Here is a 25,776-nt window from a genome sequence, read left to right as displayed (position 1 = left end):
ACCCATCTTGTCTAATTGTAAGCTGCATGTTTTGTACATTGCTGGCATGAAGCAGGCAAACTGAACACAGAAGGTACAGGGCAAATGTTATCTTGTACCAGTACTAAGGATGTAAAATCCCATTGAATTGTTTAACTGGTTAAATGATTGAAAGGGGCACAGGCAGGGGAGGGGCTGCACCAGACAGGCTGGAGCACTCCCTGTCTGTGGTGGATCTCCCACAGGGCTGGAGCAGTCCCCTGCCCACAGTGGGTGGGAAGCTGTTCTCACCCTCACCAGTTAACTCCGTTAAGGGTGAAGCTTACTGATCAACTGGTTAAACATTCACATCCCTAACCGGTACCCCATAAAAGCTGATGAAATCAATAATTATTGGGAAAGTTTTGTTTAGTCTGCATTAAATAGCTTCCTCTTTAGCCCAATGACCTGTTAGATCACAAGTGTATTTTCTTTACCCTATGTTCCAGTAATGCTGTGTGTATTAATGCAGCCCTGTCAGATTTGATTTGTTCAGGCAAGTGACTTGGTTTTGGTGGGTGAGTAAAATAATCATTCCCCCCCGCTCGTTGTCAGTCATGGTAACGAGCAGGGTAGTAGAGCTTAGCTGATCTGTTGTGAATTATTGATCTATAGAAGCTTGTGGCCACGTCAGTCCAGTACTTTGAACGAGGTCTGGAACAGTCAGTACTGCTTCAGCATCTTCCATTTGTCTTTTCACAGGGGTGGTGCGTTATTACCCAGCCCAACTGGACCAGGCTATCACATCATGCTTCCGTTCATTACCACCTTCAAGTCTGTGCAGGTTAGTAGCTTCTCACAGCTGAGCTGGAGTAGGGTGGGGTCATATGGGCCTGTCTGTAAAATGAAGGCCATATTGGCCAGCCCTCAGGAGCATCAGAGCACAGTACTTTGGCATATTGTCAGGCTGTAGCCACCCCCCTTTCTCTGATTCTGGCGTAGGGACTATGTTTGGTGTATCATGTTCTGCTGCGCTTTGCTCTCCTCTGAATTGTTACCACCACCACGAATCTGGAAGGACTGAATGAGTTACTCTACCTTACTGTGGCTAGAGGTGCTGGTGACTTTCTGAGGACGTAGTGTAGAACAATGTTCTCTTTACTTTTTTTCCAGTTATGTGCAGAATAAATCTTATGCACCAAGGCATGTGCAGATGTGCACCACCAATAGAAGCACATGTTGCTGGCTATAGGAGACTGTGCGCGCTCTGCTAATCAGCTGGGTGGCAACTGAATCTCTCCTGGGTGGCCACCCAAATGCTTACAGGGAACACTGGTGTAGAAACCCCCTACATTGCAAATAAAGGTGGGACCTGTGCTGTTTCCAATGGGAGCGCTCCACTGGCACAAACAAAAAGCTACTTGCTGACCCCGAGGCTCCTGCCTTGGGATGCTTCCCTTGCTGACCCAAGTGCCTTCCCATTGCTTGGGTCTGCAGACGTTCACTGCTATTCACCGGGCAGGGAGCTGCAATCCTTTTGGGTGCTGAGGGAAGGAGAGTCGGAGGAAAGAGAATGGCATTGCCTGCACCATCCTTTTTTTCCAAAACCATCACACCGAACTTCTCTAGCACACATTCCTTCTGCAACCCGGCTTATAGCAATCACAGCCCCCAGCAGCCTAAAGAGCAGTGCTCCTCTCTCTTTACCCCCTCACCCCGTCCTTTCCCCTAGTAACCATTACAGAGCATGCGTGCTGAACTTCCAGCAAGAGTATGGTCTGAACTGGTCCAGAAAGCGCCACGGGGACCTCTTTAGGGCTTGGCTGGTGACTGGTTAGTGCCTGGTGTCCCTGAGCTCTGATTACATGTCTCTTGTTTCAGACAACACTGCAAACAGATGAAGTAAAAAACGTGCCTTGTGGGACAAGGTATGTCTCTCCTCTGTGTTCCTCCTGTGGCAAGCCAATTTGATCAGTTTAATTCTCAGCTTGTGGCTACTTCGCTTGGAGGCACACGAGCCTGGGATCTGAGAATTATGGACAGAAGTCTTTGAGTAGCTTTTCAGGGGGGTGGGATCTGACATGCCCATTCAGAGTGTTTATCTAGTAGTAGAAATAGTCCCGGTTGTCTTCCATTCCCACTCCCTGCTGGTGCCAGAACTGACTTTCTGCGGCTGTCTGTGCACATGTGCCACTTTATCCAGGGTGTATTTATGTCCGTCTCGTTTTACTTTTCTCCTGTTATCTGATATTCCGTTACTCCTCCTTGCCCTTAATCAACCTCTTAGTGCTTCTAGGTTGGAATTTGCACTCTAATGATAGAAGCTCCTCAGTTGATTTCCATGATATGCCAGGGAAATGAGAACCGCACCCTCTTGTGATTGGGCTTTCACGTTTGGAGTGTGGTCACATCACCTGAAATGAACCCTGACAAAGCCAGGATCTGGTGAAATGCAGAATATTTGTCAGTCTGGATCACCAGAAACTTTCTCTGAAATAAGAGCAGGTGAATGTTGCTCAAGTAAAGTTTAGCCACCCAAGAGGTTGATTTTGCAGTATTAACAATGCATTAATATGTGCCTAAATAAAGCACTTTGGGATACTTTGCGAAGATAAGCACTGCACACACCACATTGTTACTACTGCTTTCAAATGATGCATAGTCAGGACTTGTATATTTAAATGCTATTGAATATTCCATAATTGAAAGTTTCTTCTGAAACACTGACCTAGCTATATTGCACATCCTGTATATTTTATGCCGGGGTGGGGAGAAAACAGTTGGGGGCTGCATACAGGTGAGACGTATCTAACTCCCCCTCTTCCCCCCAAATTCCCCCCCCAATCACTGACATAGACACTCCTCACATGCCTCTCGCACACCAGAGCCTAGCGGTGCCCAGCCTAGTAGATTTTGTGTGCTCCAGCCCTGTGGTGGGACAGCAGGGTGACTGGAACTCTGGCACAGGCTCCCCAGTGCTTGGGGGGGGATCCTGAGCCTCGGGAGGGGGGTGCATCTGGCCCCTGGGCCTGAGGTTCCCCACCCCTGTTACGTGGCATAAGTCATTATAATATTCTTTGGGTTACTTAATGAGATCCTGCCACAAAATAAAACACCACTTTCCTGAATTACAGACCCATCCTCCTAACCTGAAAAGGTTTTGAAAAAACTGTTGAGCAATCAATTTGTAAGTACCAAGAGAATAAATAACAAGCCGTTAAGAAGTTGCCAGTATGGCTTTATCAAGAAGGTAACTGGCTCGGTGGACGTGGGAAAGTCAGTGGATGTTATATACCTTGACTTTAGCAAGGCTTTTGATACGGTTTCCCACAATATTCTTGCCAGCAAGTTAAGGGATTGTGGATTGGATAAATGGATGGTAAGATGGATAGAAAGATGGCTAGAAGGCCGGGCCCAGCAGGTAGTGATCAACGGCTCGATGTCAGGATGGCGGTCGGTTTCTAGCGGAGTGCTCCAAGATTCAGTTCTAGGACCAGTTTTGTTCAATATCTTTATTAATGATCTGGATGAGGGGATGGATTGCACCCTCAGCAAGTTTGCGGATGACACTAAGCTGGGGGGGAGAGGTAGATACACTTAAGGGTAGAGATAGGGTACAGAATGACTTAGACAAATTGGAGGATTGGGCCATAAGAAATATGATGAGGTTCAACAAGGACAAGTGTAGAGTCCTGCACTTGGGACGGAAGAATCCCAAGCATTGTTACAAGCTGGTGACCAACCAGTTAAGTAGTAGTTCTGCAGAAAAGGACCTGGGGGTTACAGTGGATGAGAAGCTAGATATGAGTCAACAGTGTGCCCTTGTAGCCAAGAAGGCTAATGGCGTATTAGGTTGCATTAAGAGGAGCATTGCCAGCAGATCCAGAGATGTCATCATTCCCCTTTATTCGGCTTTGGTGAGGCCGCATCTGGAATACTGTGTCCAGTTCTGGGCCCCCCACTAAAAAAAGGATGTGGACGCATTGGAGAGGGTCCAGCGGAGGGCAACCAAAATGATGAGGGGGCTGGAGCATATGACTTATGAGGAGAGGCTGAGGGACTTGGGTCTGTTTAGTCTGCAGAAGCGAAGAGTGAGGGGGGATTTGATAGCAGCCTTCAACTTCCTGAAGGGAGGTTCCAAAGAGGATGGAGAGAGGCTGTTCTCAGTAGTGGCAGATGGCAGAACAAGGAGCAATGGTCTCAAGTTGTGGTGGGAGAGGTCCAGGTTGGATATTAGGAAAAACTATTTCACTAGGAGGGTGGTGAAGCACTGGAATGGGTTCCCTAGGGAAGTAGTGGAGTCTCCATCCCTAGAGGTGTTTAAGTCTCGGCTTGACAAAGCCCTGGCCGGGTTGATTTAGTTGGAATTGGTCCTGCCTAGAGCAGGGGGCTGGACTTGATGACCTCCTGAGGTCTCTTCCAGTTCTATGATTCTAAGAACAAAATCATGCCCAACCAGCTTAATTGACTTCTTTGACAGGGTTACTGGCCTAGTGCGGGGCAGGGAAGCAGTCAATGCAATGTATCTTCATTATATTAAGGCTTTTGGTTGTTTCATATGACATTCTCATGAGTAAATGAAATTACTGTAAGGTGCAAAACTGATTGAACGACTGTACTCAGAGTCGTTATTATTGATTGCTGTCTAATTGGGAGGCTGTGTCTAGTAGGGCCTCACAGGGATCAGTCCTGGATGCAGTAGTAGGCAGTTTTCTCACGAACTACTTGACGTGGAGAATATGCTTATAAAATCCACAGATGACACCAAGCTGGGGAAGAGGGCTTGCAAGCACTTTGGATGAAAGATTTAGAATTCGAGATAATCTTGACAAATTGGGGCAATTGATCTAAATTCAACAAAGTGAAATCCAGTAAAGAGAAGTGCAAAGTGCTTCACTGAAGAAGGCCACATTGAATGTGCAGTTGCAAAATGGGAAATAACTAGGCAAGTTGTAATACTGCTGAAAGTGATCTGGGGACTAAGGTGGATCACAAATTGTCAGCAATGTGATGCACTTGTGGGGGGAAAAAAAGCTGATACCATTGCATTAACATGAGTGTTGCATGTAAGATATGGAAAGCAATTATCTCAATCTACTTGGCATTGGTGAGGCCTTAACTGGAGTACCGGGTCCATTTCTGGCTTCCAAGCTTCAGGAAAAATGTGGACAAATTGGAAAGTCCAGGGAAGGGTGACAAAAATGATAAAATTTCATAATCCTGACCTGTAAGGAAAGGTTAAAAAAGGGCATATTTCATCTTAAGAAAAAATGACTGGCAGATTGGGGGTAACCCTATAACTGTCTTCAAATTTGTTAAGCTACCTGGTGAGGCCTGTCGTTAACCAGGCAAACTCATTTTGTGTAGATTACATTTATAGGAAAGTTCAAGAAATTAAATAAATGTGATAGAATTTTGTATTAATGTGTTTGCAAAATGGAAGTAAAAGAACAATTTTTTTAAATTGTAGGATTTCAACTTGAAACATTATTCATTTTATTGAATAATTACCATACATAGTAAAAATGAATCAGAAACTCATACAGCTTCCATTTCTCTTTCTGTAATTAATTTGAATTATTTTGTGATTTATAACAGGAAAAATTTTCTTTGCACTAAAATGACAGTTGAATAGGTGACTCGATTTTAATTTTTATCAAATATTTTTTTATGAACTCTAATCTGATGAAAAATAATTTAACCTTTCATCCAGCATATTTTGGTGTAAAAAGTAGTGTATTTAGCTAATTTAAATGGCAGGATTGTTTATGCAAAATTTGGTATCTATAGATAATAGTGAAGTATGACTTTACTTTGTACAAACAAATCCACACGCACACACACACTAACTCCAAAATATATGATCGATATGTTAAGGGATGTTGTCATAAAGAGGACTGTGTGTTTCCATGTCTAGGGATGGTAGTAGGGCAAGAAGTAATGTGCTTAATATTTAGCAAAGGAGATTTAGATTAAATATATAGGGGGGAAATTCTAAGTAAGGGTAGTTGAAGTCTGGAATAGGCTTCCAAGTAAGGTTTTGACCTCCCTCCTCCATCTCTTGGAATTAATATTTGTTTATTCACACTGTTACCATGGTGCTAATTTAACCATATATTCTCATATTATTTTCAAAGGATTTATATAGTTGATCTAAACAATCCTTAAAAAGCCCAAATAATCAAGTTACTGCATCCAACTATAACAAAATATTTATAAACATTTGATCAAGATACTTACAAACAGGCTAACCCCAGGCATGCTTATACCTGTTTTGGTTGACTCCAACATGGACAGGCAAGATTAGCAATGAACTCTGTAAGAGTCTATATCCCTCAACAAATAAATGTCATTCCCAGTTACTAACTTTAGCTAAAAGATGAGACAGTTCACTCTTATTTCCAGTCTTAATCCAGATAAGATTGACCAACACTAACTTAATCCAGATTAGACTGATCAACAGTTTGTCCGTTGCTTCTTGGTTCACATCAGCGTGGATGGATTTAAATCAAACTGATTTAAATCATTTCTGCCCCATCCCCCATGTTCAGTGTTTGTGCCACTTGTATTTCTACCCTTCCTGATTCTCAAAAGGGCACATATCAATCTGCCCTCCTTTGATTAAATTTTACAGGAAACACAAAACCTGTGTAATGCCCCTTATGCCTAGCATGCACGTATGGAAAATTCATGTTACCGTTTCCTAAATAGTGATTATCGCTGATTGCTGTTCATTACACAGACACGGTAGTTTCATTTGTCCTCCGGGCCCTTGTGGAGTTGTACATGATACAGCAGCATTGTTTGTTTTGCACCAGAGCAGAGTTAAGCTTCTGGCTGTTACTTCAATAACAAAGGCTTCCTCATATCCCCAAACTCAGATTGTTGTTTGTGTTTTGTTAAGTTGTTTTCTCTGTGCTCCAAGGAGGTAGGTTTCTTACGCATGATTACATCAGCTTCTCCATACAGTGCCTACAAGCTGAAAAGTCAAACACAATTGCTGATTCTCCCTTAGTGGGAACCTTTGAACAACTTTTCACTGAGTAGCATCTAGTCATTGATCTTTGGGGGGGGGGAGAGGAGAGGAGGGGGAGGGAGAGAAGTGTGTTGTTTTTTAAGATCCTGCTTCTCTTACTACCAGATACAAAAAGCCAGCACTGCAGTTTATTATATAGTAGCCATCTGCCCCTCTCTTAGTGTTGGGAATGTTGGGGGGCAGATTTCTGGAGCTGACTGTCCCATCACCCTGTCCCCTACTTGCCGAACTACATGTTGGACTGGTTTGTTGAAGTATGCCCTCATTTTATCATGAACCTGTTGCTGTGCTTAAATAAATCCATCTGTCCCCCCTCCATCCCCGGTAGATTGCTTTTTGCACAAATAGGGCAATTTTTAACATGGATTTTTACTTTACAATGGGGCCACCAGTCATTAAGTGACATCAGCATTTTGGTGGGTCATTGATGGCACATCATGCACCAGTCTTAATACTTCCTTTGAGAAGGGGCTGTGCTGGAACTTTACCTGATGAGTGATTTACCATGTAACTCCCCAAGCATGACTTGCAGACACCTCTGGATCAATTTCTTACTGGATCAATGGCTTTTGTTTGTGCTCGCATGGTAACGGCAAGAACTAGATAATTGGGGGTGGGACCACACTGAAGTCTGGCTGTTGGTAGCTTCATTCACTCTGTTTAACTTGCTCACTTCCCCATGTCAGGTATGAGCTCTTCACCTATCCTTGTGGGGTCACATCTGGAATACTGCGTCCAGTTTTGGGGGCCCCACTCCAGAAACAATGTGGACAAATTGGAGAGTCCAGCAGAGGGCAATGAAAAAGATTTAGGGGACTGGGGCACATGACTTATGAGGACAGGCTGAGGAAACTTCTCTTCTGCAGACTAAATAAGACCAGAGTGAGGAGGGATCTGATAGCAGCCTTCAGCTACCTGAAGGGGGGGTTTCCAAAGAGGAAGGAGCCAGGCTGTTCTCAGTGGTGGCAGATGACCGAAGAAGGCGCAATGGTGTCAAGTTGCTGTGTGGAAGATCTAGGTTGGATATTAGGAGGGTGTGGAATCTCCATCATTGGAGATATTTAAGAACAGGTGGGACAAACATCTGTCAGGGGTGATCTAGATGGTGCTTGGTACTACCATGAGGGCAGGGGACTAGATTTGATGAACTCTCAAGATCCCTTCCAGTTGTAGTATTCGATGATTAGGAAAAACCGTTTCACTAAGAACGGTGATACACTGGAATGGGTTACGTAGGGAGGTGGTAGAATTTCACCTGTTGAGATGTGTAAGGCATGGCTTGACTTGACAAATTCCTGGTTGGGATGACTTAGTTGGGTTTGGTCCTGCTTTGAGCAGGGGGTTGGAGTAGATGACGATCTGAGGTCTCTGCCTATCTAACAGCTGCTTTTGCATATTAGGATACTGAAGGAATGGGATGGAGAATAATGCAAAGAATGTTATAATGCCACTATAAAAATCAGTAGTGTAGCCTCTTCTAGATACGGAGAGCAACATGGGTCCCCTCATCTTAAAGATATGATAGAATACAGCCTCTCTCCGAGTTACGAACGAGTTATGGACCAAACACTTGGCCGTAACTCAAGCTGTTTGTAACTCGGACCCCATTGAGTTACACGCGACTGCGCTGTTCATAAGCACAGGTCGCGTTTGTAACTTGGGGACTGCTTTTACGACTGCTCCATGGGAGCTTTGGTTGTAAGTGTGAACAGTCGTAACTTGACCGTTCGCAACTCGGGGAGCGGCTGTAGTGGGAGCTTAGTGAAGGCCAGTGAGGATGCTTAGTGTCCTGGCACATCTCTCCTTTGAAAAGATTAGGATTGTTACTTTGGAAGGCAGATGAATACTAAGGGATGTGATAAAAATGCATAAAGTAATGAATGGTCAAGAGAAAGTAGAGTGGGAACTTCTATTCTCCCTGCCTCCTAACACAAGACTAAAGGAACGTTCAGTGAAACACAAGGGGGGGGGGCGATATTTTTTCCACACAGTGCGTAATTAGACAGTAGAACACGCCGCCACAGGACACTGTTCAGGCTAAGAAATTAAGTTTCAAAATGGGATTGAATGTGTATGATTATCTGGACTGCTATATCTCCAGTCTTCTGCATTTAAACTGCTGTCTTAATGATGAGGGATGAGGAGATCTTGATGGGGGAGGATTATGCCAAATCTGCCTAACTTGGGGTCTTGCCCCTTCCTCTGAAGCAACTAATGCTGAGCACTATTATAACAAAGGAACTGGGCTAGATGGACCCACAGGTATGAGTCCATCAGGCAATTCCTGTATTCTTAAAATTGGTTGGAATTATAAGCAGCTGAAAGCAGGTTTATAATGTAAGATGTTGCACATCCTTATCTTCCAGTGCCACAGTGCACTCAGCCATGTTTGGGTAAAACTGAAAACCTCTGATTATTATAAAGCCTTATATTTCATGGTCTACATATGCAGAATATCTGAGGGGTAGCCATGTTAGTCGGTAACTGTAAAAACAATGCACAGTACTGTGGCACCTTAGAGACCAACAAATATGTTACGTCATGAGCTTTCATTTTTAAAACCCACTGCATCACATAAGTTGGAGTGGAAATTACAGAATTCGGGGTGTGTATATAACAGCAAAAGAAGTTACCTGTCAATTGCAGCTTCATTAACACTTTGAAGTTGTGGAAGTAGTCTTTTTGTGGTGGACATGGTATCTATTGCACTCTGTTCAGCCTTGCATCTTGTTGCAAGTGGCCTTATATATGGGTCTGTTTGGAGTCACTACATGTGCGCAAACTTGTGCTGACAGAATTCTGTGTTCTTTTCAGCACGTAGTCTGTCCCAGTCCGTGTCCCATTCTTTTAGATCGATCTGTATCTTTTTTCCCCTAATGCTAATAGTTGCTTGGTCATTCCAAGGTCATCTTCCTTTTCTTATTCACATTTCAGTCTAAACACAGGGAGGCATCAGAAAGAAAAATGAATGGGTCATTTTGGACTTAACTTTTTTGATTCACGCAGGAGTGAAGTGCCAAATACTAACCTGTGATTTATTTCCAACTGCAGTATTTCAAGATAGTGTGAAGAAACAAGGTGTTGTGGGTAAAAAGTCAACCCTATAGATTTCTAGCAAACTCCGTTAAGGATTGTTGGACTCTGAATTGGGATTGCAGTGAATATTTGTCAGTGTAACTCACAAGCTTTTTTTTTTTTTATTATTATAGTGGAGGGGTTATGATCTACATTGACCGAATAGAAGTTGTGAACAAGTTAGCACCATATGCAGGTATTCTTTCTTTCCTATTTCATCAAGAAGTATTGCGCCTCACCCTGTGTGTTCATTTGGGAAAGGGAAGAGGTGAAAGTCCTGTTACTTGGGTATCTACAACTGTACTGGGCAAAGCACATGTAAATAGATCACAGTGGACACATGCAGCCTCCCTTTTGTTTTATCTAGTTTAATCTGAGAGTCACTAAAGCCTTTCCTTCAAGTAGCCTGGTACCCAGCAAAGGCCAGGTAAGTGTAAGAGTGAGGAAGAATGGCCTTGTGTTTATGGCCCCAAACTTCAAACCCAGGAGAGCTGAGTTCTCTTCTGGCACTAACACAGGCTTTCTGTGTGACTGTTCGCTAAGTCCCCCCTTCTCTGTGGCCTCTATAGGCCACCTATTACATGGGTAACATGAGGCTGCCTAATCTTGCAGGGTGTCTGGGAGACGCCATGTTTAATGTTTAGAAGACAGTAGAGGGTGCCAGAGGAATGCAGAAAGCTTCATGGAGTAGAGCGTTGTACTGGTCTTGCCTTGACACATGGGAGTCTTGTAGGAGATGGGAGTCGTGTCTGCACAGTGATGTTTGCATTTATTTGCTGTGTGGACTCTTTACTGTAACAGACTTGATAAGCAAACAGACCAAATGGTGCCTGCTTTTGAGAGTGCAGAGCTAGTGAAGCTACTGTGGATGCACACAGCTGACGGGACTTTCCTTTCTTTGGGAGCCACATCCTGTTTGTAAACCGGTTACTCTTACCTTGGGCCTCGCTCTCAAGCAGACAGCTATTGCAGCCTTTGTCCCTCAGGACTGTATTGAACCTGAGCATGGCAGGAACTGCCTACCTGATTTTCCAGGTAGCAGGACCAAAATGAGCCTGCTGGCATCAAGTTACTCCAGTCAGTCAGAATGAGGGCAAATGTAGACAAGCCGAATCTGAATATTTTTCCACTACACTAGAGCAGTCATTCTACAGTGGCCAGCGCATCGGTGGGCAGTACCACTTCCATTCACTCTGTCCTGGTGTGGTCCCTCACCAGCGAATGATTCTACAACTATAGATCCACATTCCCACAGGCTGGAATTTTCCAGGCATGGTTTGTCCAAAGGTAAATGAGTAGGAGCAAATAAACTGTAAAGAGATTGCCTGCCTCATGATCTTCAAATCAGTTTGACTTTTGAAGTGGCAGGCTTGGTTTGCAAAGAGCCCCCGTTCTGAATAACTGAGTTGGCTAAGTTTGGACCTAAAAAAAACTGCAGGACCAAGCACATGCAACTAGCTCAGCTGCTCAAAAGCTGGTAAAGTGGAGGCGCTTGTGAAGGCAGCAGGCTTGCGTAAGGCCTCTGTTGCTCCACAAAGTCACCTAATGTGACACAGGAAACTGAAATCTCTGCTGTTGCCATATGTGGAACCTGTGCTCCCAAGAGGGAGAACCTCTGACTTTTCTTCCTTCCAAACATGGCAATGTACTGCCGGAGACTAGCGTTACTGCAGCTGTGAGTAAGGAATCCCCGCTCAGGTATCCACAGCATCTTACTAGGCCTGTTCCTGTTACATGGCTCATGGCAGACTTCCCTCTGTTTGCTGTTGCAGACCATCAAGCAGAGCTGTTCAATATTTTTATTTGTGCATAAGTATCCTACTCTTCTAGGTTTGGTTTGCACAATCTAGAACTGAGGGTCTCTAACCTTATGAGAGACCATTAGAATGGCCGTGGGGACGGAAAAACATTGCTCTGTTGCTGTGTTGTCCTGAGTAATTCTTTCTCTCTGCTCAGTGTACGATATTGTGAGGAACTACACTGCTGACTATGATAGGGCCCTGATCTTCAATAAGATTCACCATGAGCTGAATCAGTTCTGCAGTGCCCACACCCTCCAGGAGGTGTACATCGAGCTGTTTGGTAAGTATGTGGGGACCGGGGAGTTTACAACGTAACCACGCGCTTAGCTCCTTGCTGCCCTTCCCCAAAGAGTGCAGCTGAATTCAGGAAGCGGTGGAGGGAGCAGTACCGCGCTGTGTGTGGGTCCTGATCTCCTCAGCGCCTTGCATATTTAAGGCCAGAGCCTTAGCTCTAAACGGGTGAGGGAGAGCAGGGTTTCCACTGAGCTAGAGAAGGCATGGGGCATTTCTCACCCTTTAGAACTCTGCCGAATGCCCCGAACAGCAGCGGTTGAGAGGGACATTAAACTAAACACAGAGGTTATCTCCGAAAAGCAAACCCATAGAGCTCCCAGTGCAACAGCTGTTGGTCTCTGTGGAGCAGCAGTCCAAGTACCGAGCTGGTAATAGTATGCCCATGACCCCTAGGGCGCATGTAGCGCTGGGGAATCAGGAGTCGGACAGCATGTTGTGGAGGTTTCCTTACCCTTATTTAGTACTAGATGGGCTTCCCTGCCCTAAGGCGAGCAATGTATTGACACTAATCCTACGTGTATGTTAGCCAGGGGCAATGCTGAGTGTTACAGCGGGCTACAGTGTTGCTGAATGTTTCATGTCCCTTGAATACAGATCAGATTGATGAGAACTTGAAGCTGGCGCTGCAAAAAGATCTGAATGTCATGGCTCCAGGTCTCACCATCCAGGTAGGCTCCTTCCCCAAGGAAAACATCGGTATTTCAGCTCGCTAAAGCTCAGAGTTGAGATGGAATAGAAATGGTTTCCTGCCTTCATATTCCACATGGCTTTCGAGTGCCAAGGATTTGTCCTCTCTCTGTGAGGAAACTTTCTGCTTGTTCCCCAGACCAACTGCCATTTCTGTACATCCTGCCGTGTGATGACGTGGGTTGCCTTAAAAGTGTGCAGCTGTATCTAGCAGAGCAGTGTTGTAATTCTACAATCGGCTTCTGCGTTCTCTCCGCAGATCTGCAAGGCTCTGGCCATTCTAATCACTTCAGCTTTTCCCAAAACCCACTTAGACATCCTCCTCCCCATCTTTTTTTTCATGGAAAACTTGTCATTATAGTTAGAAAAATGAACTGATGTGGAAGAGAAGTGACCCCTTTCTGCACATATTTGTGACATCTGCCAACATATTAGTGACAAAAATGAGTTTTTACTGTTTCTGGCATCCCTGCAGAGCCAGTCCATCTCTAAATATGCTTATCATCAGCACGCTTGATCAAAGTAACTTAAACAAGAGAAAACTGGGCTTGTTCTTCTCCAGGGTCTGTCATTTGTACAGAGGGAGGTTGTTTCCAAAAGACTTTTTCTGCTTGCAGTTGACATTAGAAATCTGGTTTCATCTGGGCTGGGAGGCTGTCATGGCTGAAGAACTTGTGAGCAGTCATTTGAACAGGAACTAAACATGCAAAAGTTGCGCTGAAGAGGGGTCGGACTCAGGCTTTGTCTATACTGCACAGCTCTGAGCCACACAGGTGTGGGGCTGTGTGAGCGCTGCTGTTGTTGGCATTTTTTCCAACAAACTTGCACCTCCCACCTGCGAGCTGTGTGTTTGTGGGCAGGAGAGCACTCCTGAGGACAAAGTGCTGTTACTGTGGCAAAGTGGGGGGAGAATGGGCGGGGAGAGGGGGGTGGTAAGCATCACGACACAAGCTTTGTCACTCGGTTGCCAGCATCGCCAACGACTCTACTTTGCTTGTTTTTGTTGCCAAATTTAATTTGCCCAATTAATATTCTGAGTGGAGGGAGCCTTTTTTTTGAGTTCATAATAAACATCCCTACGCCTTGACAGCTTGACTTTGCTGCTGTATGCTCCCTGTGTGCAATGACAGGTTGGGGTAAGCATTGCATCACAATCAACTCTGGAAGAGCCCTGAGGCCTTGCTTTTCCAAATCACCCTAAGCCATCCAGATTTAAAAGGCCTGATAGGTTAAGGTATAAAGAAGCAGGAAAAACCCTCTTAATTTTTTTTTTTAAAGCAAATCCCTTCAGACCCTCGGTAGCCACCATAAAGAGCACAAGCACAATTTCACAGCTTATTTGCAGCTTATTTCCGTTCACTGAATTTAAATTGCAGAGGCAAATCCTGTTCTCAAGCATGTGCCATCCTACTGAATACAACCGAGGGCAGCTCTTGGTGTGCCAGTCTTTGTTACCTGTTAGGAGTTGGAAGGCAGCCAGCTTGACAAAGCCCAAACTGAGTTGTGGGACCAGCAGTTGGAGAACAGGTTGTTTAAGTTGTGAACTAAACACACATCATGTCAAGTCCTGCCTGGCGTTTTCAGCCTCTCCTCAGAATAGCATTGCATTTTCTAGCTTCTGGGACAATGTTTCTTACTGTGCTGCTTGCCTGGCATACTCTGTATCTGTGTCACTGAAGCCATGTGCTCACTTGGCAAAGGTGGCATCAGGATCTTCAGTAGAGCCCTTTACCTATGACGGCTTGAAGCTTTCTAGCCTGAAATTCTGTAAGCCCAGCATTGAGTTACTTTGGAGCTTTCAGGAAGTTTTGCTTTGTCAGTATGTTTTGAGCTCGTGAAGGTAAAAATATTTCCCCACTGTAAAAATGGATTTGGGAACACACAGCTCGAGGATGTAGTTCTCTCAGCTGCCTGCAAATACAAGTTCCCCGTATTGAGGAGTTGGGGAGGGGGTGTGTATAGCAGAACCTCTTGTGCCTGCTCAGACCTATGACCCCCAACATCAGAGCTATGCATCACACAGCAACTGTTTGATGTAGACTTTAAGCACAAAATCAGTTTGTTTAAACTTCAGGTCAGACTGTTTTTGGTGCAGAAACTGTTACACCCTGGACCTTCTGAATGGCCAACGGGCTGTAGGAGTTGGCGTTTTCTATGAGGAATAAACTAGGAAAGCTTTTCTGTCTTGTGCATTGTGTGTGCTGCAGGCCTGGTGGCAAATCCACAGCACCACGGTAGGAGTCTTCTCTTCGGAGCCCTTTGTCCAGTGTGTAACACGGGGGACACTGACCCCTTTCCTCTTAAACCCAGGAAACTAAAACACTCACTGACTGGTCAGGATAAAAGTGACTGACGGTCTCATTCACTGAGCACTAGATGGTCAGAAGCGTGCCAGCATCCGTAGTGCTGTCCATTGTCTCCGTGCTGCTGGCATAAGAACTAGAGCTTTCTCCACTAGGCGGCACTGCCTGGATCTGGGGATCTCACCAAATGAGTTGCATTTCTTGCCGATGGAATTGTAGAGAGGCTGCTTTTAAATGTCCCTTGGCTTCTTTTCCAGGCGGTACGTGTTACGAAGCCCAAAATCCCAGAAGCCATCCGAAGAAACTTTGAACTAATGTGAGTAGCTGTGCGGCAGATCCCATTGTTTAGTGGGTCCGTGCTCCTCACAGCAACTAGGGTGTGTCGCCGTCCCAGGAGGAGCAGTGGGCCCCTCACACCCATTGCAGTGGCTCTCCGCTCCTTATTCCTCCCTGTGTCTTGGCGGGGGAATTCCATGGCAAGAGGAAGATTCTCTCCTCGGGTCAGTCCCATCTGCTTCTGTTGCTAGAACTTGACTCCCAGAGACCCTCGAGGAAGGCTCCCCTTCCCTGCCCTTGGGTAATGCATAGAGCTGAGCTCAGCAAAGCCCTAATGGCATCATAGCTACTGAATTACCGGGCTCTTTAAGGCCACTGCAGCAGCTAGGGGAGCTCTGTATCTGCTGAGCATGCTCTGTGCGTGTCCCCTCCCTGGCAGTAGGAAAGGCCACAGGCTCTGATGTAAATGCAGATTGCCAAGGACTCAGGTGCAGCAAAGTGGAGCTCTTCTGTCCCACTTCTGTCGGTTTTTTGAGGAGATTCCCCCTCCCCGATTTCATGTAGACGTGACATTTGAACTCCCTCCCTCCCCCTTTCCTGGTTTGTGCATCATCTTCCAAACCATTAGCTGCTACTGCAGTACCAGAGGGGAGTCCTGGAGATGGCTCCCACACACATGAAGGGAGGAGGCAGCCTACAGCCTTCTTGAGGGGCTGGTGATGCAGAGCTCACTGACTGATTGTTGCAGACCCATAGAACAGTACCGCAGTGCTATCCCCTCCAGCGTAGGGATGGACACAGAGCTGCGTGGAATCTGGCAGAGCCAGGAACCAAATCCAAGGCTCCTGAGTCTTGAACAAGTTCCTCAATCGCTAAGGCAGTTGGTGGGTGTCATCATTGAAAAGGTTGGGAACCCCTTTTTCCGCCACCAGACCACCCTTCCACTTCAGCAGCCTTTGGCACTGGGCTCCTCAGACGAGGACAAGACACTCGTGATGAGGGCAGTCCTTGGCTCTGAACCAGTGTGTGAGATGAGAGCTTGCAAGAAGAGGGTAACCCGGATTAGTCCGATCGGGTTTCCTGTGTCGCTCCCAGTTGAGTCAGAGGGCTGCATGGAGGTCCCTCCGACAGCGGCAGTGGCTGTCTGTGCACGTGGACGCTGCTTAGCTCACTGATAGACACCTTTCTGTGCACCTGCAAGACATGACATGGGGCAGGAATTCAGAGCATGGTGAAGTCCCCGAATTAAACACCATTCTGTTTGCTGCTGGGAGACCTTGGCCCAACCATTCTGTTGCCCTTCGCAACCCTCTAGCATTTTGAATTTCTCTCCCCTTTCCCATGTCTAGTGGTGTGAGCAGGAGTGTACTCGGAGGCTGGGACCAACGCTAATTGTATCTTCCCAAGCTAGCAGAGGGCACGAGACTGAAGCAGTAACATTGTAGGGCCTCGCCCTGGGTAGCATGCTGTCTTCTGGGTGGTACTCTTCCACTTTGGCATCTAAATGTGAGGCTGATCTGCCCAGGGTCTTGGCTGGAACAAAGAGACCCTCTGCTGAAAGGTGTTGACTCTGTCAGGACATGGTTTAGTCTTGGGGTCGTTAGAGAGCGCTGGCTACTTCGGCTTTGCTGGTGTTAGTAAGGGTGGCACAGCTGCAAGCGTGTTTTGCAGAGCAGCTGGCCCGTCCAGCCCGGAGACTCGACGGTAGTGTGCTCTGCCTTGCAGCTGTCCTGGAAAAGCAGTGGCAGAGCGCAGTAGCTTGTCATGTGAGTGAGACACACATTTGTGTAAGCTCAGTGCCCTGCCCCAGGTATTGGCTGCCTGTTTCTAGGTGCTGGTCCCGAGCTTGGATCTGTAAAGACGGCAGAGCTGTAGTGCACAGTTGCTTGCAATTCCCACCTGAGGCAAGCTAATTACAAGCCTTCCTTGCTATTTGATGCAAGGTGGGCAGCAGGATACTGTCAGACTCTCCTGATTCCCTAGAAGGTTACAGGTGCAGTGGGCAGGTGTTTCTGTTCTCTGCGCCTTCCAGGGATGCTGAGGCTCCCATGTGCAGAGGATCATTCAAGGTGGTCTTTAAATCAGTAACTCTTCCTCCCTTGCTAAGCTTGTACTGGGGGGTAGAGCCCCAGGGCCTGTTGAACCTCCCTTTTGCTCAAGCAGCCAACTGGCCTCCAGTTATGTCTCACGTGGAGTGAATCCCTCTAATTGGATTCTGATTTAAATGTTGACTAGTAAGAGATTAACTCCCACGTTGGACTTCAAGAGTAGCTGGCGGTGACACGGCGTCCACTAGTGCAGGGCGGCACAAAGCCAAGGAGCAAAGCAAAATCCCAATAAGTGAGCTGCTCTTCTTCAGCAGCCAAGTTATTGGACTCTCTAACCCAGTGTTTCCCAATCTTATTTGGCCACGGAACCCTTTTTACCTTGAAAGGATTTCAAGGAACCCTGAGATTCTGAGAAAAAAACAAACAAACCCACTGCGATTTGTCGAGCCCAACCCCTCCCCCCCCCCCCCCCCAAGGTCTCTGTCTCTTTAAGAGGAAGCAGTGGAGTGCAGGGTTCTCGCGGAGCACCAGTTGGGAAACACTGCTCTAACCAGTACCGTAAACCTGCGGCTCGCCCCATATTCCCCAGGCGTGCCGCTCTGTGCGCTGTACGTGCAACTCCATGTCTGTTCCACCTGCACTCACGCGGCCCTTCGAGCCAGTGACCTTGCTGGCTTTGTTCTGCTCTGCACCTTGAAAGCTCACTGGCAAACTGTTTTGGGATGCAGGGAGGCTGAAAAGACCAAACTGCTCATAGCTGCCCAGAAGCAGAAGGTGGTGGAGAAGGAGGCGGAGACCGACAGGAAGAAGGCCCTCATAGGTATGTAGAAGAGCACGGACACAGAGCTCTGCCAGGGCCAGTGTCTTCACATTTGATCTTTTCACAGGCTGTCTGCTGTGCTGGAGCGGACTTGACAGCACGTCCTAGCTAGGCCCTTTTGACACTCTGCTGTCCCTAGCCAGGCTGGGGCACTGGGCGGGGGAGACCTCCAAGGTAAATCGTGCAGCTGATGATTCAGTAGAGGAGGCTGCTCCCCCACCAGGACTGGCTGCTTTGGGCCCTGCAGCAGTCAATGCCCTGGCTCCCATTTTTGTGGTGGTGACGTTCCTGACCATTGGGAGATACAGCCGGGCCTGTTACTGCCCAGGGAACACGTGGTGTAGAAGTACTTAACCTTATGAAGGCAGGGGCTTACCTGGAAGTTTTACTCTCCCGTGTGATGTCGGTGACGTTTGTGTTACGCTGTTCCTGGCCCCCATGTGGCATTGGGGATGCTGTGCTGCTGGAGGCACCGTCTTTCAGAGAAGTTGCGAAACTAAGTGCCTACTTCTGGGGGCTCATGCAAGATCTCCCAGCCCTTTTGGAGAGCAGCTCCAGTGGCCCTTGTCAGCTCTAGTTCAGGGAGCACATGCCACCTCCATGAATGATTCCCCCTGGTAAGGTGCTGCATTGGGGGGCAGGGCAGGGGGTGAGAAGCTCATTAGTTAATGACTCCCCCCCCCCCCCCCCCCCCCGCCCGCCCCGCCCCGCCCCGGCAGCCGCTTAGAACTTTGAGACATTCCTTTTAAGGGAAATTCTCACTTGTCTTCTACCCCAGGGGTGTGCGTCGCAGGACTAAAAGGTTTGTTTTCGGGGTGCTGTAAGGGCATTCCTATTGCACTGGGAACACTTGTAAGCCAGATCGGGCCTGCGGACTGGAGTCAGGAGCCGTCCTGGTGACTGTGTCTCCACCCCAAGGAAGTTCGTAGGCCATAAATGACTGGCCACGTTACCCGCGCGAAAGGTGGCAAAGTTACTGCTGTGCCAGAACCTGCAGTTGCTTTGCTGTGCCACTGAAATGCAGACAGCTGTTGATTTGTGAAGCACCTAGAGGGGGCAGGAGACCCTTCCCCTGCAGAACTACCCCCCACGTGACTGGCCACGGGCGCCTGAGTGGCTGTTTGCAATTGCAGAGGCTGAGAAGGCGGCTGAGGTGGCCAAGATTCATTTTCGACAGAAGGTGATGGAGAAGGAAACTGAGAAGAGAATTTCAGAAATTGAAGGTAAATGGAGCTTGAGGGACACTTCTCCCCCAGCTCACGCTGGCTGTTGGCCAAAGGTCTCCCAGCAGTAACTCTGGGTTGGGCAGAAACCTCAGCGGGCACCCTCGCTGCTGGCAGTGCGAATCATAAACCTCGCACAGCTGAAGGATGAATTCTCCCTGAGTTTTCCGCCAGCTCTTCAAGGCCCAGGTGGGGATGCGCAGCCTGGCGGTTACCATGCCTAGCCAGGGATCCCTGTACACGGGCTTGTGGTAATGTGTTGCCGTTCTAATGCTCGGTTCTGTTTGACTTCCTGTTGCTGTTAGATACTGTTTTCCTAGCCAGACAGAGAACGAAAGCTGATGCAGGATATTACACGGCGCAGAAAATGGCTGACTCGAACAAGGTACGGGGCGTGACCCAGCGCTTAGATTCACTCCGTTTCTTTGCTCCCCTAGGAAGCCAGGCGCCAAATGGTGAGCGACACGGGAATCTTTTGGTTTTTGCTGATAGCCGTCTAGTTTTCTGCTGCAGGGATTTAAATCTTGGCCACAAGCCCCAGCTGCTGGGTGGGGTGAGAGGGGACCTGTGGGGAGGGACCCAGGGGTGCCTGCTTGGGAACGTTTTACAGGATCTGCTCTCTTGCTCTGTGTAGCTGAAACTCACGCCGGCGTATCTGGAGCTGAAGAAGTACCAGGCCATCGCTGCCAACAGCAAGTTCTATTTTGGTAACAGCATCCCCAGCATGTTTTCGGATTCCTGCGCCTTCAAGCAGGTGGCTGTGCGGACAGTGTCAGAAGCCAGCCTCCTCTCCAAGGAGGATCCTGCGCTCTCCGGGGAAAGCCACCTCAAAAAACCAGAGAGCACAGGCTGATGCAAGGGGGCGGGGGGGGGGAAAGCTTCAGCAAGCTCTGGAGGAAAGGGCCGTGTGCTGCAGGGCACTGCTGTGGGGCAGCCACAGCACGGGCAGCCTCCTTCCGCACAGGTGTGACAATTGGGTTGATTTGTGGAGGGCTCTGCCTTTGCCTTTTCTCACTCTGTTTGAGCTGGTGCTTCCAAAGGAGGGACAAGCCTGTACTCCAATCTGCCTACACTGGAATATTAAAGGACAGCAGCCATGGGGGGTTCTGCACTAGATGCAGTTCTTCAGAAGGCCTGTGTTCTGCATAACTCGCAGGGCAGGAGCTTTGACCTCCGGGCCTTGAGGGCACTGGGTGGGTGGGGTGGAAAGCCTGGTCATTTTGCTGCCCACAGGCTGAAGCTGGTCCAACTCGTTAACCTCCCTCATAGGCCTCTCGCTCATCTAGACACTTCATTTCTTATAAAATGCTACCGCCTGTCACCTGGGCCATGCCTCGCTGTGCACGCCTCCCCAGAGGCTAGAGCCCTGCTAGGACGGTTTGGTGGCAAGTAGACCAATCGCATAGCTCTTCCCCTTGCTGTAGATAGCAATGCTGCCTGCTTTGAACTCAGCACGAGAGCGGCACGGCCGGCGCTGGGCCCGTCTCCTTAGCTGCCCTGCGTGCAGTGGGCAGAGGGGGCTGTTCCATGGCGTGCTCTTCCCATCCCATCCATGCGTGGACTGAGCAGCAGGCAGCTCTGAGGGCAAAAGGACAGAGCGTGTGAAACCCACCTCTGCCAGACCTCCAGCTGCCGCTGTGGGGGGGCTGCTGCCTCCTGGCCGGCAAAGGGCAGATGCAGGAGATGGGACTCTGCTCCCCCCCACCCCCAACACACATGCAGGGGGGGACTCTGCTGTCCTGATGCCCAGCTTCCTGGGTAGTGCTGGGATGGCCCAGTGTTTGTTCTGCCTCTGAGCAGGGACTGGGCTCCCCCTCTGCTTCAGCTCACCGCTGCGCTCCCCTTCCCCAGCCTGCTGGAGGGAGCCAGAATTGGGAAGCTGCCCTGAGGTGGGCGCTCTGCAGCAGCAGCTCCCATTGGTTTGGCATGAAGTGGTGTCACTCCCCCGCAGAGCAGGCACTTGGTGTGAACGGCTCCCGTCACCCAACCCAACTGTCAGCATTTTTGAGCAGCCTGAGTGTCCTCAGCTGGGCTGGCCTGCGAGCGGCACACGGTGCCCATCCTGCTGGGGGTACTATGCTAGGTTAGCCGTCTGCCCCTTGAGCCACTGGCCTCGGCTGGGGGGACTCCTGCAGGAGCTGTGCTTGGCGTAGGCTCCTCCCCAAGGGTCATGGGAGATTTCACACACGCTTGTCTGTGGTGCTGGAGTCCCTGAGAGTGTGGAGGGCTGAGACCCCTAGGACTGGTTCTGCCATGTCTTGCCTCCCATCTGGCCCTGTCTCCTCTCTGAGGAGGGGCGTGGGGTGGGGAAAGAGCAGCCTCATGGCCCAGAATTGGAGTCTACCTGCTCCCCCCACCCTGCAGGCTCTGCTCAGAGGTGCAGGGAGTGTGGGGCTGAGACTGGCCCGGGGAAGGAGCTGGGGTTGGGAGGTGTCTGGGGAACATGCTGTTTTCTGAATGCGAATCATTTACCTTCTCTGAAATACCCAGTGCAAGGTTTAAAACCTGGCCATGCCGTGGCGCCTGCTAATGGCCCCCCAAGTGGGCACGGGGCTCCTTGCAGGGACTGGCCCACACTCAGCTGTGTAGTGGGTGCAGGGGTTCAGTGAGTGTGAGCCCTTGTGTGGGTGCTGTTGCCTGGGGTTGAAAGCTAGGTAAAGCTGTTCCCTTTCCTCCGCAGCACCAGTAATGCTGGCCCAGCCTCCTTTGTCTGGGGACGGCTGCGGCCACGCTCAGTCGGCCTGATCTCTCTTACTGCCAGTGTGTGCAGACGGGGCCTGAGGCTTGGGGCTTCCCTTTCTGTTCTTCCACGTGTCTGCAGCTGGCCCTTCTCTCCTCCCTCGGGAGTCGCTGGGCTGCCGCGCTCCCCTGGGGGGCAGCATGGAGCTTGCTTCTCACTGCAGCTTGTGGCGGTCAGTCACAGCACGGCCTGTCCCCGTGGGAATACAGTGCACTTTGCAGACCCGCGCTGCATCTGCCCCGTCGGCTGTTAGTGGGAGCCAGGGAAGTGCTCCCCAGAGTGGAAGTGACTGTTGCAAGAGGCCTGTCTTACCTGCCTCTAGTGGGATTTGTGCCTCCCTTGTCCCCGGCCAGTTCCTAAACTCCTGGCTTGAGCCACCTTGTCCCACAAGGGCAACCCCCTTCATGTAGTGTCTAAGCACAGGCCGGGTGTGTGGGGGGAAGAAGGCACTTTGACTTCACTGCTTGGGCTCAGGTCCGGGCCAAGGCTGGGGTGTGTGGCAGTGCTACAGCCCCCTCCTCTCAGCCCAGGCCGAATGCCTCCCCGCTGCCCCAGGGCTGAGAGGGGAGTTCAGTTTGGTTCAGGCCGCGGTTGAGCCTGCTTGCTAGCAGGAGACTAGCCCCGTCGTGGTCTTTAAGCTCTGTCCCCACTACCCTCCCATTTCCCCAGGCTGCTAAGCACTCAGCGGCTAATAGCCTGTCAGCACTTTCTAGGCCTGCCCCATTCTCTGTTGGGGTGGCAGGAGAGCGGGGCCACACCTGCAACTGCTACACGCTGTGACTGAACAAGCAGTGACCCTAACCACGTGAGTCTGCTGTGGGCCCTGGGGGTGGCCACTGAGGGGAAGAGGTGTCCAGGGGAAGCCTGACAGGGCCTGGGCCAGTGATGTGGCCTGCACTTAGCAGGCTGGCTGTATCAGGCCTGTACGTGCTGTAAGTGTTCTCCTGCGTGGAGGGGTGGTTCAGTGGACTCTAGGGCACCCTGCCTCCAGCCATAGGTGCTGCTGGATTCAGGGTGTGTACAGAAAACACTGCTTTCTCCTCCAGCCCGGGGCTCATATGGGGCCTCAGGCTGCTGCCAGGGAGGGAGCTGCAGGCTAGACAGGGCCTGCGCAGCCCGTCTGGGCTTTAGATTTTCTCGGTCTGTCATGGAACGTAGGCGTTAGCTACTCGCGCGCTCTTGCTCTTCCTACCCTTCTCTCTAAGGCTGCCTGAGGCTGGTCCAGGGCCCTTGGCAATACTTGAGCAGTACGGAGGGCACTAGGCAGACCTCTCTCGTTTTCCTTACCGACCTTCTCAGCTCTGTACTGGGATCACTTTCACCTGCTCTCAAATAGCGTCCAGGCCGTGCTGCTTGTGGCAGAAGCCCTTGTTCCTTCTCACACAAGTGGCCACAAAGGGCGGGCCGCTTCTGCACGGCCGTGTGAACTTGCCCAGGCTTCGCAGTCGGGAACTGACCTGTTCCGAAAATGAATTGGGAAGTGTCCATTTGAGATCGCAAACAACCTTCCCTCCACTAGCTGCTGGATTGTCCCGGGGTCAACTGAGGCCTGGACACGTTTCTGTGGAATCTTTTTAAAACTTTGTTCGCATTTATATACAGAATGTTAAATTTTTGGATAAAAATAAAATTATTTTGATACCAGGTAGTGGGTGGTTGCCTTGCCCACGTTCTCGTGCTTGGCCTAGGCTGCCTGTCCTCCACATGGCATTTCCCCCAGGGAGTTCAGGTGGAGGCAGGCCCCCGTGTTTCCCCACAGCCTGTGCAAATGCCTGGGAGGACACAGCCCAGCACAGAGAGCGTGAACAGATCCAATACCCCCATGGCCCAGCCTCTGGTGCTGGGTGTAGACAGGTGCACGTCATGGTGCTTTCTACCTTCCAGGAAAGGGAACCGCTACACAGGCTCCTGCCTCCCATGCGAACCAGCTGAGGCTAGAGGCTTTACCTGTGTGCTGAAGGGGGAGCTGCGGCCTCCTGGCGATCACAAGCCAGCCCCTGGTTGCTGGAGAATCTGCCCCAGCCCAGCTGCGGCTCGGAGGGCAGAGCTGCTGTGAGAGCGGACTCCCCTCTGCCGCTCAAGTGGTAGGTAACTCCGTGGGGGGAGGCCCTGCCACACGGCTCCTTGCAATCCGTGCCCGAGACCAGCAGTGCTCTGACGTACAGTCAACAAGCGTTTAGCCGAAAGCCCTCAGCCTGGGCCGCTGCTCCCGCTTCCCCTAGCCAGCGGCCAGAACCACCCTGCGCCAAGCTGGCCTACAGCTTTTACTGTTACCAGTGCCTGTTATAAATTAACATCATGGTAAAAACCCTGCCCCTGCCTTGCCCTTCAGGCAGTTTGTGCCTCACAATAAGTTAAATGAGACGCTGCCCTGGCTGCTGCCCATCACCCAAACCAGCTTCAGGCCTGCTGAAAGCGCTGGCTGAACAGGCTGTGCTCTGGGGGGGTAGGGCAGCAAGCGCTGCTGTGGCATCAAGTTACTGCAGGGAATTCTGGGGCCATACGTATTGTCTCCTGCACTGGCACAGCCTAGAGCTGGGGATCACGGTGACTGCACCCCCAAACCAAGGAACAGCCCAACTGTCCGCGCCAGCCAGGAGCCCCGCTTCATCCTGATGTGCTGTGGGAGGCTGGCTCTGGGGAGAGTAGGGGCTGATACGTGAGGCAGCCAGGGAACGGGGGCTGGCAGCTCGGCCCAGTTGCTTTGCTGGCCCAGGAGAGGCGATGGGCAGGGGTATGTCAGCCAGCAAAACAGCTGGGCTGGGCTCAGGCACCATGGGCAGAGCACACACAGGCTCTGATCCCATCTGCTAAGGGGCCATCTGGTCCCTAAGAGGCAATGGCTGGAAGGGCGTCCCAGCCTGCCTGCTGAACTGGCTCACCCATGGGGTTGGGGCGGGTGGAGGACGCGGCCAACGTGATCCCAGGAGGCTGCAGGGGGCAGAGATTTCAGTGCAGGGGATCCGCCTGACCTGGCCTTGCAAGGTCTCCACGGCACAGAACTAGGAACTGCCCCTCCGTGAGTGCACGGGTGGGGGTGGGGGTCACTGCAGCGAGAGGAGCGTCTCTCAGTTGTACTTTTGGGAAGGCCTTGAACGTCTAGTAAAAACCTGAGAACATCCCTCTACACGGGCTGGTGCCAGCCGCCCGGTCCCTGCAAGCAGCCCTTGCAGGCCGGCCCTGCTGTCCGGCGCAGCCACAGCATCAGTGTTAAGGCACAGCTGAGTCAAGCCTTCCATGTAAACTCCCAGGCCTGGCAGGAGGACGCTGCTCAGCGAGTCGGGTACCATGAAGCAAGAAGCAGAATCGCTCTAGAGAAAACGCTGGAGCCAGCCACGCATCCCTGTCCCAGCCGCCAGTCTGGGTCATCTCCGGGAAGAGGGAGGCTTCAGGGCCACCTTCCAGGGAGCTGCCTGCTGGAAAACAGAGAGGCGGCATGGGAGGGGTGGGTCCTGGGAGGCTCAGCGCCTCACTCGCACTGACTGAGCGAAACCCGCCCCCCTCCACTGGGTAA

At 50.0% G+C, this 25,776-nt stretch overlaps 2 protein-coding genes across 5 annotated transcripts in view; one reads left to right on the top strand and one right to left on the bottom strand.

The window, feature by feature from the left end:
• ERLIN1 (ER lipid raft associated 1) overlaps positions 1–20,620 on the top strand; it is a 34,029-nt gene extending 13,409 nt beyond the window's left edge. Inside the window, exons 4-13 of one of the 2 annotated variants that reach the window (XM_006126355.4) lie at positions 721–802; positions 1,840–1,886; positions 10,204–10,265; positions 12,026–12,151; positions 12,760–12,833; positions 15,413–15,471; positions 18,208–18,299; positions 19,433–19,522; positions 19,828–19,907; positions 20,157–20,620. In XM_006126355.4, the coding sequence (XP_006126417.3) occupies positions 721–802; positions 1,840–1,886; positions 10,204–10,265; positions 12,026–12,151; positions 12,760–12,833; positions 15,413–15,471; positions 18,208–18,299; positions 19,433–19,522; positions 19,828–19,907; positions 20,157–20,375 (931 nt within the window). In that variant the 3' untranslated portion in view covers positions 20,376–20,620. The remainder of the gene's footprint in view (positions 1–720; positions 803–1,839; positions 1,887–10,203; positions 10,266–12,025; positions 12,152–12,759; positions 12,834–15,412; positions 15,472–18,207; positions 18,300–19,432; positions 19,523–19,827; positions 19,908–20,156) is intronic. The other variant, XM_006126356.4, reaches the window with a different exon arrangement.
• Positions 20,621–21,273: 653 nt separating this feature from the next.
• The window catches only part of ADAM8 (ADAM metallopeptidase domain 8), a 58,593-nt gene continuing 54,090 nt past the window's right edge, over positions 21,274–25,776 (bottom strand). The window contains exons 25-26 of one of the 3 annotated variants that reach the window (XR_016350140.1): positions 22,641–25,678; positions 21,274–22,600 (exon numbers count right to left, since the gene is read on the bottom strand). Coding sequence is in view for 2 of the 3 variants with exons in the window: in XM_075934688.2 (XP_075790803.2) it covers positions 25,628–25,678 (51 nt within the window). In the remaining variant the exon portion in view is untranslated. Of the gene's footprint in view, positions 25,679–25,776 lie in introns of all 3 variants that reach the window. The other 2 variants (XM_075934688.2, XM_089780042.1) reach the window with 2 other exon arrangements.

Source organism: Pelodiscus sinensis, chromosome 8 (assembly GCF_052426305.1).
Source record: "Pelodiscus sinensis isolate ZL-2025 chromosome 8, ASM5242630v1, whole genome shotgun sequence".
NCBI classification, from domain to species: domain Eukaryota; kingdom Metazoa; phylum Chordata; order Testudines; family Trionychidae; genus Pelodiscus; species Pelodiscus sinensis.
The sequence above is the reverse complement of the archived record's forward strand: the minus strand, read 5'-3'. Positions and strand labels throughout refer to the sequence as shown.